This window comes from Aptenodytes forsteri, unplaced genomic scaffold, assembly GCF_000699145.1.
Source record: "Aptenodytes forsteri isolate BGI_AS27 unplaced genomic scaffold, ASM69914v1 Scaffold66, whole genome shotgun sequence".
NCBI classification, from domain to species: Eukaryota; Metazoa; Chordata; class Aves; order Sphenisciformes; family Spheniscidae; genus Aptenodytes; species Aptenodytes forsteri.
Genome location: NW_008795131.1, coordinates 242,868 through 264,323, shown reverse-complemented (window position 1 = coordinate 264,323; position 21,456 = coordinate 242,868). Strand labels below are relative to the sequence as shown.

General features: G+C 40.0%; 2 protein-coding genes across 2 annotated transcripts in view; one reads left to right on the top strand and one right to left on the bottom strand.

The window, feature by feature from the left end:
- Window positions 1-5,698: 5,698 nt before the first annotated feature.
- On the bottom strand, window positions 5,699-18,842 carry SLC13A2 (solute carrier family 13 member 2). Its single transcript, XM_009278149.1, has 12 exons — window positions 18,741-18,842; window positions 15,186-15,314; window positions 14,703-14,839; window positions 13,380-13,606; window positions 12,289-12,469; window positions 11,940-12,062; window positions 10,790-11,011; window positions 10,586-10,687; window positions 9,881-9,998; window positions 7,686-7,847; window positions 6,589-6,726; window positions 5,699-5,830 (listed from the first exon to the last, which is right to left on the bottom strand). Exons 1-12 carry the CDS (start codon window positions 18,840-18,842, stop codon window positions 5,699-5,701), a joined length of 1,773 nt encoding a protein of 590 aa, XP_009276424.1.
- Window positions 18,843-19,934: 1,092 nt separating this feature from the next.
- SLC46A1 (solute carrier family 46 member 1) overlaps window positions 19,935-21,456 on the top strand; it is a 6,461-nt gene continuing 4,939 nt past the window's right edge. Inside the window, exon 1 of the mRNA XM_009278299.1 lies at window positions 19,935-19,982. Coding sequence (XP_009276574.1) covers window positions 19,935-19,982 — 48 coding nt within the window. The remainder of the gene's footprint in view (window positions 19,983-21,456) is intronic.

Below are 21,456 nucleotides of genomic sequence, written 5' to 3'. Positions count from 1 at the left end.
CGCTGATCTTTCTGTTGTGACTATCCAGAAGGACTGTAGCGCTAGCTGTGGTCATTGGCTCTCGCCACTAATTAGAGGAAAAACTGTTCTGTCTTCACCCCTGAGCTTGCAAGTTATCTTGAGCAGTCCAGTCTCTGAAAGTCATCTGAACAAATTCTGATGACGTTACTATTTTCTGTGTAGCCTGGATAAAGATGTAACACCAAAGGAATTACAAAGATTATTTCAGATTGGCTAGGTAGTATCTTCTGAGACTACTATTTCTTCAGTACCGGTTGTAGCTCTTGATACCACAACACCGCTTGCTTAGGTCTAAGGAGAAAAGAAAAAGCACAGGTGTGAGGAAGCTTGCATTGTACAACTGTGTTATCTGCAATGCAGACAAATGATTTATGATTGCATGTTTCATGTAGCAGGAATGATATTGCCAGAGGTAAGAATAAGGAGGAAAATTCAAACTTCCTTCAGGTGACAGACATCTTAAAAATAAAGAGGATCCTTTTGCATTTTCTGGCAAGTCTCATCAGGATAGTCCTACAGCAAAAAGGGAAATGTGACTTTCCCTTTGCAGTCACTACAACTGCCCCAGAATAACCACTACTCACTGTCTAAGATCCCCTTGATAGGCAACCAGGAAAACTGGTGCCATAACAGCTAACTGTACGGAGACTGTATTCCCCTTCTGCTTCTGCACACAACTCGCTCTTCTGACGTTGTGCAATTCCATATTAATATGGACATCAGTTTCACGGGCAACTCTGACCACTTTTCCCTTTTGCTTTATAGAAAGAAACGAGAAGCTCTGTAATCAGCAGAATTAATGAAATTTGGTGTCCTAGGGCTTTCCATTCCCTTCCAAAGAATGGAAGGCCCTAGGTCCCAGTGGCAGGTATTGGGAAAACTTGAAATTGCTGTGCTTCTCATAGACAGGACAGGGATCAAGGGAAATGAGGAAATTCCTGTGATGCTGCTAGGTTGGCAAGATAACCTTAATACTAATCTGAAGTCAGCTGAATGGTATAAACTTGAAGCAGAGTAAAGTTTTGATGTTTTAGTTGATCATACTTCATGTTAATATTTCAAGTACAGTGCCATCTAAAAGTAGTCACGACCAATGCTTTATCAAGATAGATACCTTACACAGGCATACAAGGTCTGAGCCTTGAAGCAGTTGCATCTGGTCTGACCTAAATCATGCATAACAATATATAAGGGTTGAACCCTTGAATTAACCGTTCTGTTCCTTCTCTATTTTCAAGTTAGTTTGTGCTTTGTGTTTTTTTTCCTTTGTGACAATTTGAATCAATTTTATTAATTTTGCAGCTATGCTGTCATGCACTGCCTTTGAAAAGTGTTCCTCTTGTTCCATTATTTTCCCCTTAAGCTATTTAAGGGTGTTTTCCAAGGAAGATCAACACCAGACTAGGTGCTTGGCCTGGATTTGGGAACTTTGGGCATTCCCCACTAGACGGCACATTGCAAGAGCATCTGTATGTCCTGAATAGCAACTTGACGTTTTCGGTCTGTTAGTATGATTAAAGGATAAATAGTATTAAATGTTTCTTTAATAGGAGAAAATGCACAGCATTGACAGTAGTGATTAAGTTCTATTAAACAGTTGTTATTTTAGACACCAGGTGATTACTATATTCAAACCACTTCATTTCCAGACTTTGGCACCTTGGTCATTACTAACTCAAATCATAAAGTTCAGTGAATCAAGTTGTAAATAGTTTTATTGGTTCCACGTTGGAAAAAAATTGAGGGTTGTGAAATTCCTTGATGATTTAAAGTTACGTATTTCCTAAGTCCCTGTATTTCTATTTTCTGTTCTTTATTTGGTTATTCATCATTGCAGAAATTCTAAACTCTGTTTCTGCCTTTGCAAACACTAAAACCAACATGTTAATTGAGAGCAGAGAGTTGTATTCCTAGAACAAATACGCCAAATGGAGAGAGTTGGAGTTTTGCACTAAGACGCACACTACTGCCAACATGCCATAGTTATCTGAGGGAGGAATTACCTCCAGGGACGAGAGTGGAACTGCTCTTACAGCTTCTGGTGAAAGGTCCGTATTTACATACATGCTGATGACTACTGGATAAAACACAGGACCTTCATGTTTCTGTTGGTTTGTATTTTGTTTTCTGAAAGTATTTTTCATCTTTTTGAGAATTATTTTATGTCCATTATATGATAAGGCTTCCTTCAAAGCAGTTTTTTGTTGTTTTTGGGTTTGGGGGGGTTTTTAGATGAAAGCTAAGGAATTAAATTGTAAGATCTAGATATATTTCAAGGTTTCAGTGCTATACAACCAGGCTTCCTTCAAGTTCATTTTAATAGCTTTTAAGTGACTGGGAGCAAATTTTTGGTTTCTTCGAACCAACTTCAGGATTAGAAACACATGCTGGCTTTATCCTGTTTTGGCTTTAAAATTGTCATGTGTTCTGTTAAGTCTGTTTATGATTTCAGTGCTTGATGAAGTGACCCTTGCATCACTTACGTGCCACTTTACGAATTTCTGTCAAGATGTTTATGATGAAGCGCCTTTCTCAAATATAAGCTATTTAAGTTGTATTAGCCTGCTTAAAATTCATCTGGTTTTCTGGTGTGGTCGTGTGTCGTAGAAATGTATATGTTTACCAGGGTAAGTCCTTCATATTGCCTTAGGTGTACAGGTATGTGCCTGTAGAACTTGTGTGTGTGCGTGTGTGTGCGCGTGTGTCTGGGCAAGGCAAGGCAAGACAGCACCATAACTCCAGGGAAAATGGAGGAGGTGACTGCGAGTCACCCACTTACTCACTGGCATATACTGTGGGAAACCTGTATTTTGTGGTTTTGTAGAGCACTTGCTTTTTAGAGAAGGCAGGCAAGAAGGCAGACATCCCCTTCTCATTACCAAATTTATCACTTACAACTCTTATGTAAAACAAACTGAGTGTCAACTCTGAAATGAAGAGCTGCATTGGAAATCACACCTAACTACAACAGGTGCTGAGCTGGCAGTTTCACAGAAGATTGTGAAATTTGATCACACAATGGGAAATAGAGCCACTCCTTGAGGGCAATATCTGGAAACATAATGGGGAACCACCCTTCAAAGGTGATCTGTGTAATAATGGGGCTTAGAAACACTTTCTACCTGCTTTGCTTAGAAAATTATGAACGTTTTTAATAGTGGTACTGCTTTTTGCACAAGCACACTATATTTAGCTGTACCTCAACTAGTCCTGCGCTCAGACACACCCAAGGCAATAAACTGCCCAGTGCATACTTGCTACTACCATCACTTCAAGGTGGAAACTATTAATGACATTTTCCGTTCTCTTTAGGTCCTGGTGTTATTGTTAGCTTTTCTTCTCTGTCTACAGATTACAGCTTTTCACCTGTCTTCTTCTGGAAGCTGGGCATTTGTGTACCCCTTGAGTAACTTTTGCTGCAGCCATTTTCTGGTAAGTCTCTAACCTTTATATACTCATACATGCTAATGAACATGGAACACCCAGCATTATTGCATTGGCCCCACGACACTCTGTGCTACTTCATGTCTCTCTTCTTTCTTCTTGAGATTGCCATAAAGATTGCACCTGTGCTCCTACATGTACTTATGCACACCACAGCCTCTGAATAATGTAGACTAATAGAAAAGACTTCAAAGAATCATAACACAGTTTTAAAGGGCTGGAAGGAGAGGCTGATGGGAAATGTTATAAGAATTCAACATTTCCTGCTTAGCTAAGCAGTAATTTAGAAGGACATGTAAACTATGCACAAGTATTTCAAAGAAAACAAAAAGCAAACAAAAGCTATGCACACTGCCCTGATGCTGTAGACAAAGAGCGAAGAAGGGAGAGGTTTGCAGCAAATCATTTGCTTGAGTTTGTCATTTTGTTAGGCACTCAGATGCGGGGTGAGCAGGGTATTGAAAATATTTGGACAGATTTGGATGTTATTTGATAGAGGTAAATGCAAAGGGAAAGAAAGTGAGTGGTGTAGCAGTGACCTGAGCAAGTCATTATGTGATTGAAATCAATTACCCAGGAGCTGATTAGCAAAGGAGAAAAAATGTCCTTCCTTCTTGTGCTGTGGATATTCTATTGGATCCCTATCACATATCAAATCAAAACACTATCTTTCAAAGCCACTGAAGGGTTAATACCAGACTGTTCTTTCTGGGACAGTGATTTTCCCGAGCAACCAATGAAGCTATCAGTGCAAAGGGAATCAGTGATCAGCAGATACCAGAATTGTCTTGACAGTTGGACCTGGAAAGAAACTGCTGCAGGTCAGTGAATTCTAACATTTTATAAATCAAATGTACACTGCACTTTGTCCTTGTCTCCTAATAATTAGGATAGAGAAAGAAAGAAGAAAGATTTTGAAAAGTGTGCACGCTATTTTAGAGTGAAATTCACTCACATTCGCTCTCATTGAACCAGTATGGTTCAAGTGGGACTTCAGAAATGCAATAGACTTTGTGCAAAACTGAGGCAGGCATTTGGTGCAAAGCATTTGGTGCAAAGTTCAGGGGCACGTATTGTAACTGATCTGTCTGAACCCAACCTCATTTATGGTACTAAGTGCTTGATTTGGCAAAGTGTCTTCGGATATTCCAGTATCTTTGTCAGTTTGGTCATTAGGAGTCTATGTGCTACTGAAAGTCAGTTCCAGCAGAACAGGGATTAAATATTTAACTGTATTAGGGGCTTTTGAAAAGGAAGATCTTGGTTTTGAGAGTCCAAGAAAATTGGACTCAATAATAAAATAGTTAATACTTTAACAATAAGAGAAAATCAGTTATGCTAACTTCTCTGATTATTTCAAGATATTTTAAGGAAGCACACAGACAAGCAGCTGATACATGGAAGACAGAACTAGAAGCAGTGACATATAGTAGGAAAAATCTCCATAACACCGGGGGTACATTAAAAAAAAAAAATCTTTAATTCAGTCATATATATTTTAGGACACAGGGATTCTCCCCTTCTCAAGAGAATATTGCTATTTTTATCATGACCTTGCAGGCTGTAATCTTACATAAATAACAATGGGACAGATGTTCTAGGAAAAAATCGTTTTTTGCATTCATAACAAGTGGACTGCAAATAAATACGTTTCAAAGTAATAGAACGGGCTGACAATATGTGATTTGTCTGTAATCATACAGTACGTGCCTTGCTGTGAATGCCCATAGAGTATATAACAATCACGTACATTTTGAACATATACACAGAGGCCTGTATATTCATATACAGGTGAATAGTCATATTAGTTGTGACAGTACACAGATACATGCATGAAATCAGGAACGTAGAGTCTCTCTCCTTCCTTTTATATACACACCTCTCTCTTTCTCACTGCAGATTTCAGACTTTACAGGTAGAGCTTGAAAAGTGATGTAAAAAAAAAAAAGTACCCCTGCAGAGACAGAAAATCTAAAGATACGTGGAACAGTTGAAAAGCCAAAGGTTACCTCGTCTTACAGCTGCTGGGATAACAAAATTGCCTGCTAAATAGCACTGTTAGGCAATTTTATTGCTGTTTTCAAGTGAATGGTTTTGCTTGTAGGTGGCTTGTCCTTTTCCACAGAACAGGCCTGTCTCTTAACCACTGCCTCGGCAAAACTTGTGGAGATGCTAGTCTTGCTCTCATTGCAGTTCTAACAGAAACAGTTGGTGGTTCCCTTGCCTCTCCACGTTACGGGCATACGCCTGTCCTATTTGCCCAAGATGGGAAAGTTTCCAATTGGAACAAAGATGAAGCCCAGGTGTTGATGGCTAGAGTTATCGTCAGAACTCCTAGAATGTTGAGTACAAACCCAGTTTTGGCCTAGAATTATAAAAGAGAAGGGTTATTAGTTGAACTGAGTAATTTTTTCCTTCCCTGCTGATTAGGATTGTTTCTATGGTTAGATTTTCTCTTTGGCCTTTTTTCACAACTCCCTCAGAACTCCATGAAATTACATTTAAGCTGGTTTTCTTCACAAATATAATTTGTATTAGGGGAAAATGAGTTTCCATTGGACAAAACCCTTAAACTAGAAGTCCTGAAATCCTTTTAATCCACTTATGTAGGACTTCCTCTTCTGAGCTGGCATCTGTCTCTAATGTTACTTTGGCTCTCTTCTTGGATCAATTATAAATTGAAAAGTTATCAAGAGACATGGCATCCTTGTCCATCTTTCCTTAACATGTTGAGAAAGGGCATCAGGGCAGCCTAGTGAGATGTTGCTAGGCTTTCCCCTCGTCCCTGCAGAAGGACTGCCCAGATGATAGGACTCTTTGACATCCCTATGATCTACATTTGGAACAGTTAAACATTGCCATTTCTCATTGACAGCAAGCTCTTGTTGGAACATCTTCAAGAGGCCTCAGGTGTTTTTCAAAAGCTCAACAGCATCTTTATAAGGCTCTGTGTATATATTAGAGTCAGCGTGACCCTTCATTAATTCAGACATGTATGTTCTTCTTTCCATTTGACTTCAGCTGAGTACAGTGAGTTTTCTAACACTCAAGAAGAACCAGTATTAGAAAAAGGAAAGATCAAAACTAGCGATGAAAGTTCTAAAAGAATGTGCTTTTGCTCACCATATCTATAACCTTGAGTTGTCCATATGAGAAGACAATGGCGTTAGGAGGAGTGGCCACTGGGAGCATGAATGCCAACGATGCAGAAAGTGTACAGGGCAGCATGACATAGAGTGGATTGAGGCAGATCGCTTCAGCCTATGCAAGAAGGGAGAGCAAAGGTGACTGTTTCGTTATACAAAAATGCATAGAAATCTTTCAACAGAAGACTGATTGTATTTGTCCATGTCAGAAACCTCGTTCTTTCACAAACACCGCAGCCACTCATATTTTGGTTCTGCTTTAGAAACTTCTAGCCAATGTCTTTATGCAGCAAATGCAAGACTTAATTTTGTGGTCAGTGCTTTGTGTTCCCAATTGTGGAATCTGATCACTGCTGCGGTATAAATTAATCATAATGGTTGTATTCAACTCTAAAACCAGGAAAAAATGTAGAGTGGCTTCAAACTGGTTAAGAACAAAATTAAATTATCAGGGGGAACAGGGTAGCCCAAACTCTGAAGGTGAGTGGATCAGTTTAGCTGAAGTCTGTGCAAAAAGATTTTGGTGGAGCTTGTTCCAGTTTCTATCTGGAACCAGCTTTTCACACTGCAGAACTATGTCTACCCCAGCAACAGGAATCTCCTGTGGAAATGCAAAAGTCTGAATTAGGTCACAGAGCTTGACTAATGCTATCACCTTCAGAGACTTCTGGAAGGCTAGTGGTCGGAGGGAAATACAGTAATGGAAAGTTGCAGGGAAGCAAATGCTGCTGCTGTTGCTGTCTCTATGCAGAACAAATAGGAAAAAACAAGTACAGCTGGCAGTGACCTCATGAGGTTGTTTAGGCCAGAAGGCAAAGTCTAATATGCCAATGAATTTAATCCCTTTACTTTTCACCAGCAATGATTTTAGAAAGGTTGAACTAAGCACAGTGTGTGTGAATATATATGCATGCACATACATATACGTATATGTAAAGTCTTGTATTCCTGATGGGATAGACGAGCCAGTGCTTGGCTATGTCAGCCAGTTAGTTTTTATAATTGAGCAGACGTATGCTTGGAGAAGAGTTGAAAGCTGTTCTTATAAGAGTATTTTGAAACGTTGGAACTTACCATTGAAGCCAGAATAGGGAGAAAGAGGGTAGTGGTGGCCACGTTGCTGGTGCACTCAGTGAAAGTGGCAATAAGGAGACACAACAGGAGAGCAATAGCTGGATGAGGGATTTGCTGCAGAGGAGTCAGTTTGCTACCTATCCATGAAGACAGACCGGATTCCTGTAACAGAGGAAAGAGGTCTGTCAAGATAGAAGGCTGCAGAAGAAATAGCCACATCACAGTCCAATTACATTTCTCACACCAATTCTACCTTCCCTTCTTAGAGGAGTTCTCATACAAACCGCTTTCTGTAGAAAAACATGTAAGAGGCAATGCTTATAGACACGATAATTCAGTAGGTTAAATAAAAATAAACGTGCTTTCCCTTCCAAAGAATTTGAAAGAAGAAGATACTACATTTACAGTACGTTATTGATAGCAAATAATTATTTCTCTGTTCAGACCATTAGTTGTACATGATCAATATTCAGGGCTTTTTTTTGAATCTAAACAAAGATCTTTGAACTCACTTTCTACATTACTTTCATATGTCTTAGCAGATATTCTAGCTATTTAATGTAATTTCATCACGTTGTCTGAGATCTTGATCAACTATCTGAAGCTTTTCATACCTTTCATCCTTCTCAGTCACTGAAAAATACCAGCATGTTCCCTATCATTCTGGGCTGTAGTTTGGGCATCATTATTACTATTATTCAGCTGTTCTGCCCAAGAGAACATATCCTAACTGTGCCTGTCTTGCTTCTTCATGCATTATGGCCTAGCTTTCTTACTGGTTTTGCAACCACTGTTCTTCTTCATGTCCTCCCTATTTCATATCCTGGCTACTTCGACCTGTCTCTTCTGACATTGAAAAGTGCTATCGCACAGGAGGGTTGGAATCTATCTCGAAAGGACTAGTCTAGTTCCCTGTCCTAGGGCAGGATTGGCTCTACCTAAATTATTACTGATAGATGTTTTTCAAACTTGTTAAAAATCCCTAGCAATGAAGTTTCCAAAATCTCCCCAGATAATTTTTCAAGTGCTTAACTATCTTTACAGTTGGAACATTTCCTACTGCTTAACCTTTGCTGCAATTTAAGCCTTTCAGCACCATCAGAATATAAAAAAAGTATATCTTCCTTTCTGCAGCAGCTTTTATGTATTTGATGATTTATTCTAGAATAAATTAATGTAATTTCTTGAATCTTTCCTTTTCCAAACATGTTTCCCAGAGATCTGATCATTCTTACTACCTTCCTCTAAACTTTCTTCATATAGCCCACATGTTGTTGAAGACTGATATCCAAAACTGAATACATTACTGTACCTGAGGACTTGCCAGTCCTGAGTGGAAGGATTATATTTTACATGTCTTATGTATGATGGTCCTACCTATAGTTTCCAGTTGTTTGCTTTTTTCTCAGTAGCAATATAATAATATTAAGTAGAATAAGGTGTATGAGCAGCTTTAAAACTTAACAAGTCATTTCCACAACTCGCATTTGTGATATTTGGTTATTTCTTCCTATTTCCCATATTGACTGGCATCCTTGTTTTCTAGAAACACTTTTACAGGTCATTGTGATCTGTGATCTTTGAATTCTAAACTAGTATTTGTTTATTGTCTACCAATTTAATAAATGTATTGTCTGTTCCATCATCTAAGTCATTACTGAAAAATAATTTGTAGCACTGGACTCCGGGCAGATGCCTGCAGAAGTACATCAGTACATCCTTCAGTTTGACAGCCAGACGTTTTTATCTGCTCCTGAAGGTTCTCTAGCCAGCTCTACATTTGTCTTCTAGTAGTTTAATTTAAATCATATTTCCATAAGCAGTTTGTTTGAAATAATTTGGAGACCCATCATGGGCACATTATCTCCTCATGCTTGCCACATCAATTAAGTTTTATTTAATAGAACCTTTAATGTATTGGGGTAGTTTCTTAATCATCCACTTTTCTAGAAACACGTTTAATCATGCTGCCTTGATTGGTAGTACCATCCCAGTTGCATAGACAACAATAAAGATTTGTTCTAATCACAGGACTCCTCCTAAGGATGGTGAAGTCTGTCCTACTGCCACTAGCTGAGGAAATGTGCATTTTGTGCTACCAGCATGCCCTCTTGCGTTCTGGGAGAGCACGCATGAAAAGCAAGATGGAAAACACCCAGGAAGACACAAGTACCAGGTAGGTAGAGGAATGCTACCTCACTGCCTTTGGCTAAGGCAAAGCCACCTCCCAGCAGAAACACAATGTTCCATGGCATTTTCTGGTGAACTGCTTTCCAGTCCAAGAGAGCTGGAGGTGCTCGGATCTTTGACTTGCTGCCTAAAATCCAAAAAGATTTTGTAAGCCATGTTACATTCCCCAAAGAAAGGAGGACTTCTTGGTGGAAAGTGAGTTTAGTCTGAACATCAGGAAACAGTTCTGTCAGGAAGATCAAGTAGACTGTGGAATTATCTCCTAAAGCAAATGATGGGAGCCTCATCAACAAAGATTTTAAAACTTGACTTGCAAAAATACGAATGAATGATCTGTAGCTGCTCCAAGAGGCATAGTAGAATACAGGTAAGAGTGTGTTAAAAGCATGGCAACATATCTGCAGAACTGTATGTGTTTCTGCGAAATCATGTATTCTCTCCTGAAGACTCCAGCTTCAGAAGCTTTTACATATGTGTATACGAGTGTCTGGGACACTGCTGTGATAAGAGTTTCCTCTTTAGTTAAATTACAAGAAACAGAGAACTTCTATGGGATATATGCCTTGCCTAGCCTAAAGCATACAGCTGCAGCTATGCAGGGAGAGCAGTTTGAAATCTTGTTTAATGTTTGAAATTTCCTTTGTAAATCTAAAATGTAAAACTTCCCGTGTAGCTATCCTGACAGTTGATTTTTGATGCCTTCAGTAAACTTACCTGTTTGTTGTTCGTCTCTGTCATTGTTAGCAATGTTGGAAGGGATGATGAACAACAAAATTGAAATGAAGATGGCAACTGTAGCATCAGTGACATAGCTGCAATAGATCAGTCAGAAATTCAGTCCAGTCGTGTTTTCATTGTTATGAAAACTAGCCTACTTGATTTTTATTCAAAGGGAGGAGGAAACGTGGTGATACCTTTTATCATTTTTGTTGAAAAGAGCTGCTGCCCAGCCTTGTATGAAACCAGGGTCTCTTGTAAACCAGAGCAGTATCAGTAGTATGAAGAGGATCAAAACTGCTATTTCTGCAAATTTCATTGAGCCCAGTTTCTTGCTCTCTTCCTTGATAATGTCATAGGCCCGTTGCTCCTTAGCCTTTGCAGAGGCACTTGCAGCACAACCAAAATTATTCTGAAAACTAGAAAAAAATGGACAAGAAATATCAGAGAAATTTGCCAGATATCCTCAGAGTTAAGAATCCAAATTTTATACTCAGTCATATTGTCTTTTAGATACATGTATTTATATATGCATATAGAAATTATATATATATTATTATCGTGGCATCAGCAGCCATAGGTGTTGGATAGTAACTGCATTGTACTGTGTACTGCCAAGATGACCAGGAAGAAGCTTCCTACCCCTAAAAGCTCGAGATATAAATATAAACAGGCATACTATCTGGACACATGGAGAAATAATGTCAATGTTACTGTGATTGACAAGGCTATATGATCACCAGGAAGTAAACAGTTGCCAAGCTTTTTAAAATTACAGAAAAGGAGAATTTTAAAAGAGGAATTTGAAGACGAAAGTACCATTGTAGGTATTACAGAGCTCTTTCCATTTAAAAGAAAGGAGGTTGGGGATAATACAAAAGTGATAGGCTAAGTATTAAACAGGTAGGTAACGCAAGCCGGTTGCATGGGGTGATTAGCATTGGGAACTGGAACAATACTAATCATCTAGGTCTGTAGCAACTCTCATCACAAAGGTATTTACCAGCTATATGTAGAAATTGATTTCCCAGTTTGAAGCACAACAATCTTTCAGGACATGAAAGCAATGCTGCGGAACAGGTTATATGCAGTTAAAACTTCCTATTTTCACCTACAGAGTATATTTAGCTGGGATTTGATCAAGTTCCTCAGAGAAAAAGTTGCAGTATTTTAACAGATACTTAGTATGCTGTTCTGCTAGTCTCTGTTGTATGTGAGGACTTTGTCACTTGCTGTCTGACTTTCAAGCCTAGGCTCATCAATAAAAGTATCACTTGTGTTACAACATGTAATGAGTACTTGCTAACAGGCCTGTCAGCTCTATTACAGTGTGTAAAGGGTACTTACTTAACGCCCAAGTACAGTATTTGCAGCCAAATCCACGTCAAAACCAGTAACATGATCATGGTGGGGAAGGCAAAGGAGAACCAAGAGGCAAAGTTGATGATGTTGCCATTGTTAGGAAAGAGCCTGTAAAATGTGGATGGCTGTTAGTGTCCAAAATTCTGCACTCTCTTCTGTATTCCATTAATGGCTCAGAAAAGAGGAGGTACTGTGAGGCCCACTAAGGGAGAGAAGCTAACTTCCCGACAAAGTTACCAAATTGGTATCTTCCTTCTCTGTGTCGCCTGGAAGTCAGCTGTAGCAGAATGATGCAGTTTAGTGGGTATGTAATCCCAAATTCAACCAGACTTACTGATCAATTTGTCCTTGCAGTACCAGATTTGGTGTTGTACCAGTCAGAGTTGCAATCCCTCCAATACTGGCTGAGTAACAAATACAGAGAGACATTCCCTTGCATAATTTCTTGTGTTTCTCTTCTTGCAGATTTTCATTTCTCTTACTGTCTTCCTCGACTGTCAGGACATGGCTATTACCTAGGTCCCAAGACAGGAACAAAAGAGTTACAGAAGCTAGATTGGATAGGAAAAGATCTTGTGCCTGTGTAATTCAGTATTCCGAGGCTAGGACACAATGGACTCAAAGCTGAAGGAGCCAAATTTCCTCATTTTAAGGCTGGCATTGTTAATTCTTTGATCTTCTGTCCATTTTCACTGGTTGTCTTGATACAGAGCAGTTTTTCAGAAGAAGAGAAGTTGAAATGTGTGATAAAGTCCAAACATACTGCTGACACTTCTCGGTGAACTAGAGCAATGTCTGAACTGCACATGGCGGGGAGAGAGGCAAGAATTCAGGGAGGTACAGCAGAGTCAGAGGAGCTGGACTGAAGGGAACTCGTCCTGTACCAGCACCTGACTGCTGGCACTGAGATTTGCATTCAGAAACACTTGAGTTGTCTCAAAGATGGGAAGAGGGCAAGACAGCTGGTAAAGAGATATTGTTGCATGATTGTATATCTTTGGATTAGAAAGATCATTTTAATCCCTAACCTTCTGGCATGAAATAGGCCAGAAATTTTCCCTCAGAAATTCCCTATTATCTGAGAAGTTACACAGTAGATAATAATTCAACTAACATAAATATATAGGGAAATATCAAGCCTAATGTAAAGGCTTCACCTAATGGAGAGTTTATACATTTTGTTGTTTTATTGATTAGTTATCATTGCTTCATATTTTCAATCTATTTCTAACTTCAGCCAAGTCAGTAGATCTTACTGTGCTTTTGTCTGGTTCATGCAAGAGCCTCATAAACGCTGTCTGATGCAGTCAGGATGCTTTAGGTACATTCTTCTTTTAAAATTTACTAGCAACTGTAATGACAGTGAAGAAGGCATCAGGTCATCCTCCATTATCCCAAAGTGAAAAGCACCCATAACCCACTCACCTTTTTCCTCTGTTTCTTTGGAGCTGTCTGGTTTAGTTGACTCTTCCTGCAGTTCAAAGGCTTTATTGATCTTTTCAGATGCTTGACCAGCTGTGCTAGACTCCATTTCAGACTTGTGCAACTGTTCCAACACTGCTTGGGCTATCGGGACCATCATGGCAGTGGTGGCGGTATTGCTGATCCACATCGACAGGAAGGCAGTCACAATCATGAAACCCATGAGAAGTCTGAAATGAAAAGGTTTGAAGAAGCCAGTTCAGAACTCAGCGCTGCAATGCCCTTTCTTTGTTACAAAGCTTTAGTTACAAATGCTGGGTTTGGAAAATGCTTAGCAATTCACACCTAGCACTTCCTCTTACCCTCGTCTGCTTTGTGAATGTCACGGTAAGATTTAACATAAATTTTTCTTTTTGCAGTTTCAGCCAGTTGTGCTTTTACGTTCTTATGACTAGGAAAGTGGGAGCTGGTGTCTTGGAGCAAACAGTTTATCTAGTCAGTATCCTGCTTATTCTGCATGCTTCCGAGGAAGACATACCATCTCAATAACACATATTAATGTATTATAATATATTTGAAGAGGAATTGCAAACTGAATTTGATCCCAAATGGCAATCAGTTTAAGCCATAAGGAAGATGATCTCTTTGTTTGTAATTTTATCCCACCTCTATCATTTAAGATTCTCTTCTTACTCATATAAAATTCTAATCCTTGTTTCAGTATTACTATGTTATTTGTCTCAAAATGATTCTTTAGATGAGATGTAGATTATATATTAGATGAAAAGGGCTTTATCTTGTATGCATTTTTATTCTATTGCTTTGTAATTTCCTTCAGTATTCTCTCTTCTCATGGTCTGAGACAAATTAAATAGGGCCGTGTAGCCTCTGCATAGCTTAAAGTTGTAGTCTGGTAAATGTTTGTTGTTTTCAAAACAAGCATCCCTATATTTCCTCTTCTCTTTGCAATCAGTATAACAGTTAGAGAGTATATGTTTTCTGTGTTTCAGCTGTAGTCTCTCCTGGTTGTCTAAAGCTGTGCTTCTGGCCAAGCCTAGCAGCACCCTTGTCTTTTCAGAGTTGACTCTCTTGTTGCTATTTCTCCACCTAAAGCCATTTGGAATTCAAAAAAGAGGCACCAGGTCTGTAACACATCAAAGGATCCCCATTTGCTAGGTTTGCTCAGGCACTAACTCGCTTGGACTGTAGAAAAACATTTGTAGGATATGATCTGCAGATTCACGTAGAGGACTACAGGCAACTCTGAGATAGGAACTAATGCCATGAAGTCCTTTATCGCACGGCGTTTTCACAACTGTTACTCACAGGGCTGGTCTGACACCAGTGATGAGCAAGACCCGCAGAGCAACGCGCTTGTGTAGGTGCCAATTCTCAATAGCAATGGCCATCAGCAGTCCCCCAATAAAAAGCATATTGGTGTCCTTCAAATACTCCCTGCAGACCTGTAACATGGAACAAGGGAGAGAAAATAGTGACAAGAAGCCAATGTTTAGAGAGAAGGCACTTTCTGAGGGATGATCTTGTCCCAAAGACATTGCACGCAGTAACTATGGATTGCATCTAAACAGTGAATTTGCTTCGATTTCAGATTAGCAGCTCCACCCAGAGTTCACTCTAGGCTCATGCAAGTTGAGTTCCATGGAGAGGACAGACAATTCCCTGTGTAACAATAGTGCAATTTTCTCTTCTTTGCACCACACTCTGGAAATCACCCTGGAAATAATCCCAGAATAAGAGAAGCTGACCAATAAATACATAGGCAAACACGTATAGAGCAAGATCTCTTACTGTTGTTGAATCCATGATATTCATTAGTGGGAACAGCAGGACAGGAAAGAGAGCTGTGACCGCCAACGGCAAGGCTTCCGTGCACCAAAACAGTGCCATCACTATGATGACATAACCGCATTGGGCCTCCTGAGAAAAGAAGAATACATGCAATCAGAATAGACTGTACATCTCACTTAGGCTTTGAGAAAGCAACAGCCCATAATTATACTCATTGCCTGATAATGGGATTTGAGAAAAGGTTGATTTCTATCTTTCTCTCCCGTCTATCCTCCTACCTATGCAGTTCCTAATCAAATGACGAACTATTCAACAACCTTGTCAGAACTGTGAGGAAAAGATTGGGGCCTCCAACGGGGAAAAACAAGAAACTTAGGAAAAGAAACAAATTGATGACACTGAACCCTTCACGATAAGGAATTGGCAGTCCTGCACAGACTCTTGATTTTGAAAGCAACAGCCCATAATTATACTCATTGCCTGATAATGGGATTTGAGAAAAGGTTGATTTCTATCTTTCTCTCCCGTCTATCCTCCTACCTATGCAGTTCCTAATCAAATGACGAACTATTCAACAACCTTGTCAGAACTGTGAGGAAAAGATTGGGGCCTCCAACGGGGAAAAACAAGAAACTTAGGAAAAGAAACAAATTGATGACACTGAACCCTTCACGATAAGGAATTGGCAGTCCTGCACAGACTTCTTGATTTTGCTGGTGGTATTGGTGGTATTTTCTTTTTATGTATTTCTGTCTTTGAGTTGCAGAAATAGTAACTGATCCAGACAAGGTTTCTCCACCTTTTTGTCTGCATGTTTCAGGACATGGCCCAGATGAACCCCAACTAATTTCAACAGCCTGGATTCCTTGTACTGTAAATACTTTTATCTATTTTTCATTGGATTTTTAGCTTAGTACAGACTTTGAAAGGCTCACTGACAAACTGGTCACAGATCAGTTTCAGCTTCCACTGGCTTTGACTTGTTTCTTTGAAGAAAGTATGATCCCCTATTTCGTGTTACTCTTTTTCTGAGAAAGCATTGATTTAGTTGTGCTTTGGACAACCACTCCAAATATTATGTAAAAATATTTAACTCAGTCCCATGCACTAAAAAGATTCAAAATAACATGTCACAATGGGTTTTCATATGGCTGGGCTGATGAAGAAGGCAAGGAAAAATAACATTGCAGGTTACAGTGTCTTCCTCGTTTTGGAACTAGTACAATAATGGGTGCCAGCAAATCCAAAGGAAGAAAAAAGTGTTTGTGTGGTCTTGGATCAAGGACGTCCACTAAAATATACTGGACAGTATAAATGAAAATGTAGTGATGCTTATTGAGAAAACAACGAAGAGATGGAAACTGTAACGGCTAGATTACAGAGAAGTAAACCAAGGAGCTGGAATAGTGGCTGGCAGGATCAAACTTGTGATGCTTTAGAACATGCTCAGGACTTCTGAACATGGCATGGAAGTTTCAGAGCTGATGAAGGGAAAGGATGGACAGGGGAGCTCAACAGTCTGGAGGAAAGAAGACAGCGATCTAGGTGGTAGATTACCAAAGCAGCGGGGTTGGAGAAGTAAAGCTGAAAGAGATTCATGGGGAGATGAAAAGATGCCTTTTTGAGCCTTATTTTTGAATGAGAGCAGTAAGAAATCCCATCAAGCACTGAAAGCAATTTTCCATTTTGATGATCCTTTTTTTCCCATTTTTGTTATTCAGAGATGCCAGTGGGTGCCTTTTGAGAGACCCTAGCAGGGCTTTGGAACATAGATCACAGCCGCAGTGCTATTCTCTTCCAGCCTGCTGTGAACAGGCTCACAGTAAAAGCTGGAATAAGGCTTTTCACAAAGTCAGTTGTCCTGTAAGGACATTCCTCTGTCTTTAGACAAAATCTTTAGCATTGTCTGCTCTCATTTGTAATAGTTTAGTGTCCAGTGCTATGTCATTATAGGACAGGTTAATAGCTCAACAGAATAGAAAAATGTGAAATTCCATCAAGTTGTCTGCTTACAGCTCTGCATGCTGAGGAACCAGCTTTTCCTGCTTAGCAGTACCAGATGCACAATTCTAACACAAGAAATCTTGCAGGTTGCAAAGGGAAAGTCCATGACCTTTTGAATTTTTGTGTTGTAGCTGACTAAATAGAAACCAGAGAGTCATTTTCAAAGAGGAACTGAACCAAGACTGCCAAATCATTGCACAGGCAATACCAAGGATTTATTGTATGGTAACAATGACTCTAGCAAGTAAGTTTGAACTCGTGGCCTCAGGACAAAAAAAAAATCAATCTCGCTTTCCGGCTACGTAGAACTTTTCTGACCCAGATCTCTTTTAACTTCAGTAACTCTTTTGCCTATGGAAAGTTAACGAGCAAAAAAGTACTTTTTCTGTTTTTCTTCTTAGTAAGCTTTTAAGTGGAAGCTTAAGCTATTTTATTTGCATAGCAAGGGAATAGGAGGACGCGCCTGATCAGTTACCGCATTTCACCTCAAGCCAGTGCCACTCTATCATTCTTGCTTGCAATCCTCTGGTCATAGCTCCGAAGTCTCTGATAACACTCAGAAAAAGAGCTGTGAGGAAGAAGGAGCTTTGGGACAGGCTGCACAAAAAGACAGGGAAGAGGGAAGCTTGGCGAAGGAGACTAGAAACTGGGAGTCAGCAGGGACTGGGAGACAGGTAGGCAGGCAGAGACTGGAGGAAAGAGCTAGGACTTGACATCCAAAGAGCAGTGACAGGAGAGGTAGATTGGGACTAGCTATTTAATGATGCTGGGACTGTAGTAAGAGACCTGAAGACCAGAGATTAGATCTGCCTGCATGAAGAGATTGGGAGTGGGAGAAATAAGCCAGAGTGAATAAGAAGCAGAACACTGGCAGTCTGCCTGCTCACAGTGCTGTATTTAAATGATCGATGTCTCAGAAATACCTGTCCCACTACTACAGGTTTTTGTAGTTAACTTTTTCTGAAGGAATCCTAAGCAAGGTGTCTTCCAAAACTTGACATGTTAAATTTTAAATCATTGTTTGGAAAGATTCTTGCAGATATATGCTAAAAAAAGAGTGAAATACATATTATTTTGTCCTTATGTATCAGAATGTCTTGCCTATCTGACCAAGAAAAATGCCTCTTCTATCTGGCAATGACAGCAAGGAAAAAATTAAAAGAGGATGTGGACTGGATACTTTTAGAAAATCAGAAGGGGGATTAGAACTGAGCCTTAGATTGTAACTTAGGTTCACACGTATGAGCTTCAGCATAGAAAGTCCTTTGCTAAATCAGTTAAATGCAAAGCAAAAGTTACAAAATTGCATGTCACTGAGCATTCTTCTAGAATATGCAATCACAGATGTATCTGTTCATCCATCTATGTCCTATTGCTTTTATATTCCCCCACTATCAGTAGTCAAAGGGGTCTGCTCAGGAAAAAAAGATCTTCAAGCAATAAATGAAGTGAGAAAGAATCTGTATCTCTTCAGCTCTGTCACTTAAAAGGAACAACTCTAAGGAGGGAGTTGGAGATTTGGCTCTCAAATTCAATTTTAAAAGTTCTTACCTTGGTAGGAACAGCCAGAGGCAGAGGAAGAAACAAAAGGGGTACAAAGACTGTGATCAGGTATTTCCTGAAGGCTAGGATCATCTGCAAGAAGCCAGCCATGGTGCTGGAGCTAGCCCAGTGCTGAAAGGCACTGTGGTCTGCTGCTGGAGACTATATAAACACTGGGGAGTATTAACCATTGACCTCAGGAGGTTGGGTGTTGTTTTTGGAACTGTAATCAGGGAAAGAGGGAAGAGAACAAAGAAGGGAGGGGACAGCAAAAGAGTGTCAGACCAGGAACTTTCTTAAGACGATATTCCTGATAACTGGTAGATCCAGGAGAGAATTAACTCCTTGCGGACCAAGTAGGTTTATTAAAAGCATCCTGAAATGACCTACGCTTTGTTTAAGGAATATTAATGTCTTTAATATTGCCTTCTTTGAGTAGATACTGTTATTCCTTCCATAAAAAGGAGAAACGGCTCCCTCCATAATAGGTTGAAAATTGTTTTAAAAATAGGTAGAGTACTGAAAAACACATCTGCATCTGTAGTACTCAAATACAGAGATTAGAAACATCTACACAAAACGTTATATAAACATCATTGTATCCGCTGAGAAATTCTTTGGGTAGCAAAATGCACTGAGTCAGAGATCCTGCCACCAGATGCCACATCAAGTCCCCATGCAGAAAGGGACTTACAGTCCTTACCACCTGAGAGCAGGGACACCCGTCTTTATGTGGCCCAGGGATGACCCTCATGACAATTCTGTTTTCTTCTGCTCAAAGAGCAGTAGGGGAAATGTTAAGGTGTGGTCAGAACTCAGTTCCTCCCACACGGCAGCCCAGAAAGGCTTAGGGCCAAAGAGGGAGCCTAGTAACTCTTTCTGACATAGCCTGTTATAGCTCAGTGCATTGGGAAAGACTTGGCTACAGTGCATCACTTTGCAGGCATTGGGCTATTTTTTTTCACCTTTCTGATCTTGTACGTTTGTAGGCGGGGGTGGGGGGGGGAGGGGGGGGGGGGGGGGGGGGGGGGGGGGGAGTGCTACTGGGAAATTACCAGCAATTCTTGTCTCAGTTGCAACAAACTTCCAAAATACAAGCAGTGAATTACTTGGTTCTGTAAATACGCTGGAACGGAATTGAAGGTTTTAATTCCAAAGGGAGTGTCTTGTTAATGTCACTTTGATGTCTTTATTTAGTAGACCATGCAAGCGCATACTTCAGATAATGATGATAACATTTCCATTTTATTGGTATAAATTGTCACAGCTCTGTTTATAGCATACTCAAGCAGAGAGAGAAAGAAGCACCGCTCATCTGATGTCAGCTCCACAAAGAGCTTCTGCTGTTTCTCTCTCTCTCATCCCTTTTCTGCTGGGGCTTGTTTTCTTCCAATAACGTGCTTATGATTGAAAAACAGTGGGGTTTCAGTTGTCAGAGCTGCAAACTCACAGCTCTCTTGCAAGCCTGACTTAGGCATATTGCTCACAAGGCAGAGCTTCATGTTAAATAACTGCCAATCCTGAGCTTTAGCATTTCACCCTTGGTACAAAAAGAATGAGAAAGAGCTTTCAAACAAATTATATTCCCCCCCCCCCCAGTTTTGCATCCACTTGATATTGAATTAGTGTCTGAAAAGGTGCAGTGACAAAATCAGCCAATGACAAAGTAATTTTTCTACTTTCTACTCTTAGGTCCTAAGGTTGCGATCGAAATCTAAAAGGAAACCTCTCGTTTTCACATCTCGGTAACACGAAGGCTGGCCTCCAGCTGCAGTCTTGCCTCTGGGATGGAAGTAACAGTGCAGAAGGACCTCAGCTAACAAATCGTGCCCGTTCTTTAGAAGCAGCACATCCACAGCCATTATTTCCACTGCTACATGAGTCCTGTTACTTTCAAAGATGCTATAAAGGAGCTCTGGAAGTGTGTTACTGCAAAACGAATGGTTTATGTCTTCAGGGGGACTTGTTAGAGCTTCACCTGTAGCCCATTCACACTCTCTCAATGGTGTTAAAGGAGTGATGCCAATTGACATTAATTTGGAACTACTCCAGTTTATATAAATGGGTTAATCTAATACTCTGAATTGTGTTCTTTGAATTTAAAGAACAACTTGGTCTTTGCTTCCTGATCTGCTCTTCGAGGCAAACCAAACCTAACAGGAAACCTAACAGCACAGCCAAAACCTCTTGTGTGTTACAGTTTATAAGTTATTGTGTCCTTTAGAAAAAGAAGTATTTTCTAATGTGCTGTGAATTAATAGAAGTGATTACACATTGCTAACTACAACATTTTTTCAGATCCTAGTGCACTTAAAGTGTTGATCATAACTTTTCCTTTGTTTGGAGGTCAGGAAAAAATCAGGTTTTACGTTTAAATTTCTTTAACTGTCAGTAAGTAACACAACCAGGGCTGAAAGCTACATGTTTAGCAGAGATGCAAGAGCAAGCCCTGGCGCCTAAGCAAAGTGTCTTCCAAAACTTGACGTGTTGAATTTTAAATCATTGTTTGGAAAGATTCTTGCAGATACATGCTAAAAAAAAAAAAGAGTGAAATACGTGTTATTTTGTCCCTATGTATCAGAATGCCTTGTCCATCTGACCAAGAAAAACGCCTCTTCTGTAGAGCGGATCCCTCCTCGTTTTGCAGGAGGCAGAGCCGCACCCAGGCCCAACCCCCACCCCCGCCCCGGTTCCCTCCGGGCTGCTGCCGCCTCCCCGGGCGGCG

Excerpts from the sequence above, each read along its gene's own strand:
- SLC13A2 (XM_009278149.1), bottom strand. The coding sequence starts at position 18,842 with ATGGCTGGCTTCTTGCAGATGATCCTAGCCTTCAGGAAATACCTGATC. Across the intron at positions 12,063-12,288 it reads CTGCAAGGACAAATTGATCA|GCTCTTTCCTAACAATGGCA; the intron begins GTAAGTCTGGTT and ends CACATTTTACAG. Across the intron at positions 11,012-11,939 it reads ATACTGTACTTGGGCGTTAA|TTTTCAGAATAATTTTGGTT; the intron begins GTAAGTACCCTT and ends ATTTTTTTCTAG.